General features: G+C 48.9%; 2 protein-coding genes across 8 annotated transcripts in view; one reads left to right on the top strand and one right to left on the bottom strand.

The window, feature by feature from the left end:
• On the top strand, nt 1-11,997 carry Ahsa2 (AHA1, activator of heat shock 90kDa protein ATPase homolog 2 (yeast); the record flags this gene model as incomplete). Of its 4 annotated transcripts, none has more annotated exon segments than XM_005385742.2 (9): nt 1-137; nt 902-1,092; nt 4,296-4,381; nt 6,079-6,193; nt 7,248-7,336; nt 8,079-8,189; nt 8,648-8,749; nt 9,901-9,952; nt 10,056-10,565. In XM_005385742.2, coding segments are annotated over 9 exon segments (999 nt in total). In that variant the 3' UTR covers nt 10,229-10,565.
• Nucleotides 10,877-12,115, bottom strand: part of Usp34 (ubiquitin specific peptidase 34) — a 255,653-nt gene continuing 254,414 nt past the window's right edge. For all 4 annotated transcript variants that reach the window (XM_013514603.1, XM_005385744.2, XM_013514604.1 and 1 more), the window contains one exon: nt 10,877-12,106. In XM_013514603.1, coding sequence (XP_013370057.1) covers nt 11,499-12,106 — 608 coding nt within the window. In that variant the 3' untranslated portion in view covers nt 10,877-11,498. The remainder of the gene's footprint in view (nt 12,107-12,115) is intronic.

The raw sequence follows: 12,115 nt of genomic DNA, 5'->3' as shown, positions 1-12,115 counted from the left end.
GCCTGGGCCGCCGCCGCCCGCCTTGATCTCCGCCGCGGCCGCGTCGCCCGCGCAGCCATGGCCAAGTGGGGCCAGGGGGACCCGCGCTGGATCGTGGAGGAGCGCGAGGACGGGACCAACGTGAACAACTGGCACTGGTGCGGCGGCGGCTTCCGCCCTTCCGGCCGCCCGGCGGCGGATCCTCTGCAAGTTGGGCCGGGCCGCAGCCCTCGGCCCCAGCCCGGCGCTCCTGGGGTGTCCCGGAGCGGGAGGGGAGCGGGAGGCGCGGCGTCTCCGTGCAGAGGGCAGGCGTTGGGCCCGCCCTCCGTCCCTGGCGGGAGGGCCGCTCGCTGACCCTGCCTGCTCGGGCTGGAGCTCGCACCCGTGCGGCGTGTACCTCGTCAGGAGCAAGGGGTGCTGTTGGCCTCGCGCCCCAGGGCCTCGGAGGCGCGCTCTGTGCTGGGTGGGGGCCCTCCAGGCCGTCACGGGACTGAGGCAGCGCGCGAGGCGAGCCCCGGCACCCGCCTGTCGGGGTGGCCCCGAGAGGGGCTCCCGTGTCCTGGGTCTGCTTCCCCGGCCAGGGCGCTTCGGTGTCCCAGCCCGGTTTGTCTGCTTTTGTCCCCCAGGCAGGAACCGTAGTACGGACTTTGGGGAGATGCATGAGATAATGCAGGTGTGGGAACACTTGACAGTTGCCATTGTCGTGACTCGCATTGTTTTAATGATTGCCACCGTGAGTGCGGTCAGGGTTTGCCGGTCCCTTTCCGGCGGGGAGACTGCCCTGCTCGCCGGGCGCTCGCGTCTTCGGGAGCGGGGCGGGCGGGCGGCGCTGGGCTGAGGCTGCGGGAGCACCGCTGCAAGTGAGGCGGTGCGAGAGAACCCGGGCTGCCAGTGCCCACTGCGCCCTCTTGCTCTCTGGCAGGACAGAGCGGGATGCCACCAGCTGGTCCAAGGCGAAGCTCCGAGAGGCCTTGGTGGGCCTCGTCGTGGAGAGTGAGGCCGGGCGCTGCGAGACCACTGAACTGAAGCAGGTGGAAGGTGAGGCTTCTTGCAGCAGCCGCAAAGGGAAGCTGATTTTCTTCTATGAGTGGAACATCAAGCTGGGCTGGAAAGGTAAGTGCGGACGCGGGGCTGAGGGGTTCATTCGTCTCCTTCACTCAGTGAGTGTTTTTACAGCCCCCGCCTGGGCGTGGCACCGACTGGCCTCAGAGTTGGTCTTACTGGCTCCTGACGCTCAGGTGCACTTGGCATTGGTTCTGGGAGCTCCCGTTTCTCCCACCACTCAGCTGCTTGGCGCTCAGTGCTCTCAGCTGGGCCATTTGCCCCACCGTCTGGGGCTGTGGCCTCTGCATGGTTCTTTTTTTTTTTTTTTTGAGACACGGCCTTTCTATGCAGTTAAGGCTGACCTTGAGCTCGCAGTGATCCCCCTGCCTCAGCCTACTAAATGCTGAGATTACAGGCCTGCGCCAGCTTCCCCCTCCTGTTCTTACCCTGTGTGAAGCCCTCCCCTCCCTCCTGGAGCTAACTGCAGGCCTCTCATTGTGCCCCCCGACTCCTGCTTTTCACCCAGTGCACTGGTGCTCCATACAGTGTGTGGTTTTCTGAAGACTTCAGACTTCACTGTCCCTGTCCTCCTCCCTTACCTACTCACTCATCAAGCAAGGATTTTTTTTTTAAATAACAGCATTATTGAGCTATACATTATTCACCTCTTTAAAATGTATAACGCAGGGGTTTTTCATTACATTCAGAGTTCTACACCATCGCTGCGATCAGTTTTAGAACATTTCTTCAGATTTTGAGATGGGCACACTGCCTGCTGTGCTAAGAAGGCAGCTTAGAATGTTTCTGTCACCCTGCAAAGGGATGCTACCTTTAGCCGGCACTCGCCGTTTCCCGCTTCCCCAGACTCTCGGCAGCCGTTAAACTGCATTTTGTCATGTGGACTTGCCCAGGACATGCAGCATAGGTGGATTCCTACAGTACAGTGTGCACTATCTGGGGACTGGCTTCTTTCATTACATGTTGTTCAAGGTTTGTCCACGTTTACCATGTATCAGTATTTTGTTCATTTTTGCCGCTGACTGACAGCCTGTTATGTGGGCATGCCATGTTTTGTTTATCCATTCATCAGTTAATAGGCATTTCCGTTGTTTTTACTGGTGGGGTGTTTTGGCTGGGTTCTCCTGGGTCCTGGCTGGGAAGACAGTGTATGCCTGGTAGGCACTTGTTGAAATAACTAAGGACGCAGAGACACGGGGAAAGGACGAGAAGGAGAGATGAGGTTTTAGAAGATCGTGCAGCCTTAAGGACTGGGCCTCAGCCCTGGAGTCCATGCCTTTCTGGAGCATTTGGTAGAGAGCAGTCCGCTTAGCTGGCCCTGGCCTCTGCACTTGGGCTGCCTTGCTGGTAGGAGCCAGACGAGAGCCAGGCAGGTATTCAGCAGGTGTCAAGAGCTCTGTCACCCCTGCCTGGACAGGCTCCCCAGCTGGCGATGTGCTGTCAGTGGCTCCCCTTTCCCACTGCCGGCTGCACTGTAGCAAGAATCTGGCTCCCTGCTGTGTCCACCAGGACGGGGCTCTTTGGCCCTGAGAAACCTCTTGCTCTGTGTTTCTTGTCTCCCTTGGTTCAAAGCAAGAGTGAGGTCCTTTGCGAGATAAGACCCATCCTGCCCTTCTGGGGTTTTACATATTTGTTTTGAGACGGGTTCTCACTATGCAGTTCAGGCTGGCCTTGAGCTCACTTTGTAGCCTAGGCTGGCCTTGAACTCACAGTGATCCTCCTGCCTCAGCCTCCTAAGTGCTGGGATTACAGGCGTGCGCCACCATGCCTGGCCATCCTGCCCTTCTGGAATAAAGACATAGCTCCCCAGACCCAAAAGGGAATGGCAGCCCATGGCAGTAGCCTGCAGAGAATGCGCAGACATCTGGAGGGGCTCTCTGAAGAGGCCGTCATGGAACTGCTCCTGCCTGTTAGTATTCCTGTTGGTGTGAGTTGGATGAGAACTTGAAGCCTGTCACGCCCATCCAGTTCTGGAGAGTGGAGAGACCAGACTAAGCCGTAAAGCCATGGGAGCGGTGGGTGTCCGCGACAAGGCCAGGAAGGAGAGCAGCTGGGCACCGTCCTGGGTCACCTCCCCTCTGTCCCACTCTGCGTCTCATGCTTCCTGCGTACGCCGCACTTGTCACACCTGTAGGCGTCTCAGATTGTAGCTGCACTAGAGAACGGGTCCTCCCTTTTCATTTTAGCATTTTGTCTCCTCCACCTCCTCTGCGCAGAGAACCCAGACGGTAGTGGCGGGCTCCTTTTACCCGGAGAGCTGAGAGTTACTTACTTGGGGGCTCTCGCAAGTGCTTCGTTTACAGAGAGGAGAGGGCCGGAGTCATGCCAAAGCCTGACCGATAAGGAGAAGCCAGAACCCGTGTGCGTGCTGGGGGGCCTGCACTTCGCTGAGGTCGGGCCCCTGACAGCAGCTTGGGGTGATTCTAGTGGAAGATAAATGTAAGCTGTAAACCTGGCTTAAAAAATGGTTTCTTGTTTGATTCCAGAGAGCTAGCTCCAGAATATTGACATCAATCTTGAATTAAATCTGTGTGTTGCATTACCAACCCCACAAAGAGCAGCTGAAATTGCCCCACATGTGGTCATCGGAAAATCAGCCATGGCGGCTCCTTGACTGAGCGGGGGCGGGACGCTTCCTGCTGTGTATCTTAACCCTTCCCACAATGGTGTGACAGTGAGGTCCCCAGTGTGTTCTCTGCTAATTTCTGAACCATGTTCTCGTCGCTTGACCCATGAGCCCAGTACTCATTTTGAACTTCACTGTACTAAATCTTTTATTCCAGATTGGTGTAATAGATTGATGTAAAATTAAATCAAAACAAATCAAGACGCAGCCAGAAGGCCCTCTGTAAGGCCTGCCCGGCTCCTGTGCTGTTTCCTGGCAGTGAGTTCCCCAGGAGGCTGCACTGTAGTCTCGGAAGAAATCCAGGTGCTTGGAGTCGGTCTAAGTTCCCTGCGCCACAGACTCGTGCACGCTCGCTTTCTGTCCTCCAGCTCCCTCCCCCTCAGGGCGGCCTGCGTCTTGCCTTGACCCCGGGACAAGAAACACTTGAGCTCCTAACTGGCTCAGGTCTGCCAGCCCGACTTCCTGTGCCGCGCTGGCTAGTCCTGTCCCTGCCTTCGCTGCCTCCCTCAGAGGTGGCCACAGCCCTGTGACAGGTGGGACCCTGTGTGGGCCGTTCAGGCAGGACGGTTTTGCACAAATCCAGTTTATTATTTTTTTTAAACTGAAGAACCATTTCGTTCATTTTTAGGTACAATTAAAGAATCTGGCGCAAAGCACAAGGGATTGATTGAAATACCCAACCTTTCTGAAGAAAATGAAGTAGATGACACTGAGGTATCGCTTGGAGTTTTCTTTTTGCTTTATTAAGCTTCTGCTATAGGAGAGCATTCAGAAAACTGTTTCTGACTGCGATTCTCAGGCAGAGTCGTGCTGGTGTGGGGAGCTTATCTGCCAAGAAGGATCCCTTCACCGTGAGCAGCCGGGTAGGGGAAGCCCAGTGACCTCTTTATCTGCCAAGAAGGGTCCCTTCACCGTGGGCAGCCAGGTAGGGGAAGCCCAGTGCTGTAGGGGAAGGAAGGAGGGTCGGGCACGTGCTGTACCCTCCATAGCCGCCTCTGGGAAGCAGAGTTAACTCAGGGTGTCACCAGGTTAGGTGTGAGTGTATGTACTGGGCAGTGCTCGGGCCGCTTGCATGGCTTGCTGAATGTGATTTTTGTTTCTCTTTCCCTGTACTTCTGCCGTTTCCCTTTAAATAGTGACAATTCTCAGCTGTAGCCATGATCGCCCTGGGTTATGGCTCATGATTTTTTTCATAAACTACCAATATGCGTTGCTTTTGACTGTCTCTCCTGGAAGATGGAGCCGTGTAGCCCCCTTGCCTGGCTTGCAGTTAGTTAGAGGGCTCTTTTTGCTGAAAGCTTGACTCTGGGCCAAGACCATTTGTACGGCAGTTGTATTTTGCAAATCAAGATAGGCAAAGCGTTGTCTTTGATTTGTGAATGTGTTTAGCATGAAGGCATCCTGAGATACAAGAGTGAAATCCTACTGAACAGCATATCTCGTGACTGACTCGCTTTTTTGAAGGTTATCAAAAGCCATGCAGTCTCAGACATACCTTTCAGACCTGTGTTGCTGCACTCGGGGGCTGTAACTTCACTTTGCCATGTTTAGCTCATTGGCCGAACAGCTTTTCAACAGCAGTTAACGTGGTCTTTTAGATTTGATCCGTCAGTAGCATTACAGAGCCAACTGTAGATTCGAGTGGGGTCGGGGCCAGCCCAGCTCAGCTGAATCACTGGGACCGGAAGTGGCTCAAGGCAGTGCTTCTGTTTTGCTTGGAGCACTGTGATGCTGTCTCCCTCCCGTTCGTCCCCCTCACCCCGCTTTCCTCCCTTCCAAAAGGGTGTAGCCAAAGCCGGGTTATACTAGGAACTTGTTTTTCCTAATTACCCAGCTTTGGGGTTCTAGGCTAGTGCTGTAGAAGATGGTACAAGCCATATGTGCAATGTAAAAATTTTTAATAGCTATGTTAAAAAACAGGTAAACTAATTTCAACAGTTTTATTTAGTCCAATATGTGGACCTATCTTAATGTGTAACTAATATAAACATTTTCAACAAGGCATTTTACATTCTTGTTTTGTACTGAATCTTTGGAGTCTGCTGTGTATTATTTATCTCAGCTCTTGCCAGGCACATTTCAAGTGCTCAGAAAGCCCATGTGGCTAGTGGCTGCCACGCAGACAGCAGGTTTCTAGCCCTGGTCCACGTCAGCACTTCAGGTCCTCCACATCCATGGTTTTGATGCACGTGAAAGGGTTCACGTTCTGTGATGCGTTCCAGGCTTGGCCACCACCCGCATCAGTGCGCCCTGGATGGCCGGCCCTTCCGTTCTCTCCCGCTACGCGAGGGAGAAACCGGTCACACGTCAGAGCTGCTGCTTCCCTCCCTGTCAGTTCCTTCATCCCTGTGGCCAAGTGTGTAATACATTAAACCAGATTTTTCTTAGGTTTGTGTTTTTCTGATTTGTAGGTGAACGTGAGTAAAAAGAAAGGAGATGGGGAAATACTGAAGGATCTTATGAAAACTGCAGGCACCGCCAAGGTCAGGGAGGCCCTTGGAGATTACCTGAAGGCACTTAAGACGGGTAAAGAAGGCACCATCCCTTGTGAACCAGAGGTTCCCTTTCCTATTTGCCCAAGTTATGCTCTGGACTGTGATCTGGATTCCCAGGTTAGGCTCCAGAAACCCCCTCCGTACTGCAGCCTAAGTTGTAGCGTGGATGTTGGAAGCTAGTCCTGGGTAAGGCCGTACTTAGTGGTCATCGGGATCGGGCACAGCACAAACCATTTGCCTATAGCGTCATTAGCAGTTTTCTGGATTGGAAGTGACTTAGTCAGTGGCTTGTGTAATTCCTTGTTCAGTGTCTGTCTTCCCTGCTAGACTGTAAGCTCTGTGAGGGCATGGAAGGTGTCTGTCATGTTCACTGCTCTGCCTCCAGTATCTAGCACAACACCTGGCACAGAGTAGGCGCTTAATAAATCTTTGTTGGATGAATGGATGTATGAATGAAAATGACTGCAGGTATCACAGTTATAGCTAAGATACACCCAGATAATCCCTGCACAGCATGAAAGTGAGGTCACTTTCCCGCTAAATTAGAGAAGTTAGCTGGCAGGCAGAATGACGGGCAGAGCCTTCTCCTGCACCTTACACTTGGACCCTGCCCACTGAGTATCTAGGTGCGGACACCACGTATTTGGGGTCGTCACCCTGCCTCTTCCCTGAGGCTGTCGTGTGCTGGCCCACAGGCTTGAGGCCTAGAGAAAGCTCTTGAGGTGGGGGGGCAGTGAGAGAGTCTTAGTTTTGGTAGTGGGTGAGGGGCACAGAGCTGCTAGCAGTTAGTCATATAAAATGTAGCTATTTGGAAAAGAGCTTTTAAAAATTTTCTGGTTTTGAGAACTTGATAGAAATGAACCATTTGAAAAGGGAAAGAATAAAAGGCTTTTGTTTCTGTGGAGTTCATATAAAGGATCAGTTTTATAAGGAAAGATATGGAATGGTTTTGAAATTTTCAAAATGGTATAGGAATTATTTTGGTAAATATGAGTTCTTTTATTTCTTCATACTCTGTTTTGGGTTTTCTACTTTGCTTTTTGAAATAGGCCTTTCTAAAAACCTTTTCCCACATCTCTTTATAGAATTTACCATGGGAATGATTTTACCAACAAAAGCTTTGCAAAACCAGGAACTGACTGTTAAAAGGAAACTGAGTGAAAATACCTTGCAGGTACGACCTTTGGTGGCCAAAGTGTAGGGAGGGGAAAGGAAGTATAGTCTTTTAGGGCTTTCACACACCTGTGCATCCATCCCCTGTAAGGCTTTAAATCTGCACATGTTGTTGTAGAAATGATAAGACTTATTTGGGGGCTGGAGATCAAACCTAGGGCTTCATGCATGCTACACAAGTGCTCTACTACTGAGTTTTATAACACCTAAAAGTTTTTGTTCTTGGTGGAAAGGAATGTATCAACTGGCCTTTTTGTGGGGTAAATAATTTAATTCAAGACTGCTATAAACGAAGTGTTCTTTGGTAGCAAGATTACAAAACCAGGTAACCGAGGCTAACATACCACAATGGAAAACTTGCTCTCTTAACTTTGGGGTGGGGAGATTTTACATCCTGTTCTTGGAACTGGGGACCAGGAGCGTAGGTGTAATTAAAACCTATTAGCCTTAAGTGGCCTCATCTTTCATCCCACCCTGCTGGGCCTCACTTGCCTGTCCATGTAGAATTAGGGGAATCGAGTCTATAGAGCTAGGAACAGTGAGCGTTGTTTTCAAAGACAGCACTGGTGGAGCTAAGAAATACAAAAGGGTTTTCATGCTGTTTTCATGTGTCCAGAAAGGAAAGGGGTAAGGGGTAGGGTGGACTTCGGGGCACCCTGTTATTAAGAAGACTTAAATCCCAGCAGCACGCTCTCGTGGTGTGCTCACTGTCCTCTGGAACCTTTCGTCTTGTTGAGATTCAGGCCTCCTCTCCAGTGGCACTGGGTGTAAAGATTCCCACTGTGGCTCTGCACATGACCGAACTGTTTGATACAACGGTAGAGCAGCTGTACAGCATCTTCACTGTGAAGGACGTAAGTAACTCCCTAAGCTGGTACCCTACATGCAGAGAATGGCAGAAATGTACGACGAGAGGAGGGCTGGATTTTGTTTTTCTCTGATTAAAGCGTTCTGGGCTGGTGCTGTCAGTGGGAATGTACGAGGCTGGCTTCTGAATGACTCCAGGAAACATGGGCAGGCACTTTCGTGGACTGGATGTGTTAGTGGGCCACATCTTCTCCCTGTAGGAAGAGAAAGCTTTTGTATAAGCAAAAGCTACATGTTTAAGATAAAAGCAAAAAAACCACACTGTTGCCTTAAGTGCTTTACAGGGCCACAGATGTAACTTAGTGGTTTCCTAGCTTAGCACTTTCCTAGCATGCCCAAGGCTCCGAGTGTGACCCTCAGTACACATATATGCAGACCCCTGCACACATGGCAGGTAATAATAGCATGTGTTGAATAACATGTCTGCTGTTTTGCTTGGCTACAGCTGGTGCAAAAATTTTCAAAATCCTCTGCTGTCTTAGAAGCTGAAAAGGGAGGGAAATTTCAAATGTTTGATGGGACCATCACTGGTGAATACATAGAACTGGTAAGTGATCTCAGAATTAAAGTAGTGAGCTGGGAGCTGGGCTGGAAGGCGAAGGCATGAGGGTTTACAAATTCAAGCCCAGCCTGGCCAACTTAGTGGGACCCCTCATCTCAAGTTGTTTTGTTTCTGAGACAGGGTCTTTTAGGCTGACCTGGAAGTGTGTAGCCCAGGCTGGGCTTGAACTTGAGGCAGTCCTAACGCACCACCACGCCAAAGGGCTGCAGATGTAATGCCAGTGTGAAGGTCCTGGGTTCAATCTCCAGTACCTCAAAAAAAAGAAACCAAGCTGGCACTTAACTCCTCTTTTGGTTACTATCGCTCTCTTTGTCCATACTGTTTTTAGCTTGTTCTGGATTTTTATCTGAATTCACAGAATCTTGAAAACTACACAAAGCTGGTTATAGAGCAAAATTAAACATGTTATTTAGAATCCTTCCCAAGGAGCTCAGGCTGTAGATTAGACAACATGAGGAAAGCTCTCTCTACTAAGCTGAAAAAATTTATGGACATGACTCACTGAAAATAAACAGTGGCAGACATGTTTAAGGAGCATTGCAGGGAGCTGTTCCTTTGTGAATCTCATGATAGGTGAGCATGTGGAGATGGTGGCTAGTGGGCAACAGAACAGAACTTAGGTAGTGCTATATGAAGAAATGGTGTCATGGCAGACGCCGTGGAGTCTCAGCAGCGACTGTCCATGTACCCTCCAAAGTGCTAGTTTCACTGTGACTGAAAACTGGGTCGTGTATGTTTTCACATTACATTTTTTTGTTAAATGAACTTTATGTATACTAAATGGTGGATAAAGCCTTAAGTTTCTCAGTTGTGCAAATGCTTATGATGGAAACAGGTCTAAGTCCCAGCTCCTCCTACAAATTTCAGGTTTTGTGTATGTAAAACTGCTTGAGCTGCCGCTGAAATCATCACGGGGTTGCTAAATTGGAGTTGCCTCCCCCGACACTGGCCCTGTTGTGGCTGCCAGTACTTTCCTGCTGTGTCCTGATCCACTAGAAGACATCTTTGGCAGTAAAACAGCGGGTTATTAGTGGTACTGGCGTGTCCACTGAAGGTGGAACTCTGTTCACTGGTGCCTCTGGTCATTAGGGGTTTCCACTGAAAATGTTCAGCGGCATTTCCCCTTTTGATTTCAGTTAACAAATAGAAAGATCATCATGAAATGGAGATGTAGAAGCTGGCCGGAAGGTATGTTTAGTGCCCTTCATATGTAAATGTTAAGAAAACTGAAGCTGGTGCGGGTGATTTTCCTTTTCCTAACGCAGTAATAAGGCTCCTGTTTTTCTTCTAGAGCACTATGCAACAGTAGCACTGAGTTTTGTGCCTGCTCTAGGGCAGACGGAGTTACAATTGGACTGTAAAGGAGTTCCTATCTGTAAAGAAGAGAACATGAAATTCTGTTGGCAGAAGCAGCATTTTGAAGAAATAAAATGTTTACTGCAGCTGATCACCCTAAATGGTTGAAATAGCTTTTATAGGGGTACTACTTTTTGTAGCAGAAAGTGTCCTGTTTACCTCTTTATCAGTTGTTCCTTAAAAACAAAAACCCCCTTAATTTATTTTATATTGGATGAAATCCATGAACAGAATTTAAAAGCTTTGACTCCAACTAGACTCTGCATTGAGTTCAAAGTGGTAAGCAAATGAAATTAGGTATCAACTTCACTTTCCATAGATGTTCCTCTGGTAAGAGACTGAATCTGCGTGCAAATAGTTGAAGTTTCTCAAGCTTGTGATAGCAAGTTTACTTTCAGCTGTACTTTTAAGTTCCAAAAGACAAATAAATGGCATGTTATACTACTCCTTTATTTTACTTTAGTGTTTTTAAGGTGTGTAGCTGTTAGTCAAGCAGTGGCATGTTATGTTCAAAAGTACGTTAGTGTGTGGGTTGGCTGGCTGTACTGTGACTCCTCCGTGCCCTCCTTGGTTGACCCTGCAACCCATACGTACTTTGTGGTGGAGTGCTGAGGAATCTACGGGGTGAGTTGCTCTTTTGGACTGCCACTAAGTGTAATGAAAGACAGCAGAATGGATAGGTGCTTCCCCCATTCACAGTTTCCTCATTACTTTCATCTGAGAAGACCGAAGCAACGTATGTAAACAAATGAAAAGTCATCACAATCAGTTTAATTAAGTGCACAGAATAGCAATCAGTCATGTCAATAAAAATAAAACAATTATTTTTACATCAAGTGTGCTTTATTTCCTCCACAGGTATTCTGTTAAATAAAGCACCATTTATATACTGCCAGGCCACAGCTAAAGAGGATTCTTTACAGAATCAAATTTCTTGTGGTTGTTCCGTATACAAGTAAACTTAATTTTGATAATAAGAACCACAGCGATTGGAGGCAATCTGCCTCTATCATAAGGTACAAAACTGGCACAGAGGACACCATATTATACACGGTAAAAATGCTGTAAGTTTAAGTTACATTGTACAGGGCCCGGGGACCCTGCTTCTCCCAGACAGCCGTATTAAATGAAAGCCACTACAGTGAACTCTTTTTTAATTACATAAAACATATCCATTATCTGATTGCCCTTTAGAAAGTATACTGAAGATGCAAGTTTTTTCATCTGGAATTCTGCCTGACCAAGAATTAAACCTATAAATCTATCTTGCCATTCAAGCAGAGAGCACTGGACAAACTGAAGCACAAAAACAAATAAGCGAAACTTATACAAACAGCGTGGGTAGGGGGACTTAAAAGTAGACATGCTACATCTAATGTCAAGAAGCAGCTTGGTTTCCTTTGCCAGATATCCTTGTGATCACATGGATTGTAGACTCAATGGTCCTACACAGAGTATCTAATATGTCATGTTGCTGCATGTGACTAAAGAGTCCTCTAGAATGGCCACAACTGAGAGATAAAGCAGCCTCAGGGTCCTGGGAAGGCAAAGCTTGGCCATCACAGCTTCTCAAGTCAGCTAAGTCAGACAGAACTGCAGAGATAGAAGTAGAGGGGAACTCGGATTCTTCCTCGGCCAGGGTGGAATCCTTAGAACAGTGGAGATCTTTAAGTTCTTTGCAGTCTTCGAATCTTCCATTGTTAAGCTGCTCCTCTGTGTGCTGTGACCTGATATTTGACACATCTTCTGAAAACGAAGATGGAACTTCCATTCTGTATTCTTTCACAGAACTATTTTCAGGAGAAGGAAGATCTTGCTCAGTTCCTGGATCGATGATTGAGGAGTCTCTAGTTTCGTTGTCTGACGTGCTGGTCGGGGTCAGGACCTCTCTGGTTTCTGTTTTCGCGTCACTGATGCAGCTGTCTACAGTGTGCTCCTCGTCACTGCTGACACGCCGTCTTTTAACAGGAGTTGCCCCTTCATCATCTGTGAAGA

The sequence above is a fragment of the Chinchilla lanigera genome, unplaced genomic scaffold, assembly GCF_000276665.1.
Source record: "Chinchilla lanigera isolate Chin_1 unplaced genomic scaffold, ChiLan1.0 scaffold00023, whole genome shotgun sequence".
NCBI lineage: Eukaryota > Metazoa > Chordata > Mammalia > Rodentia > Chinchillidae > Chinchilla > Chinchilla lanigera.
Note: the sequence above shows the minus strand (reverse complement) of the source record. Positions and strands in the feature narration are given on the sequence as shown.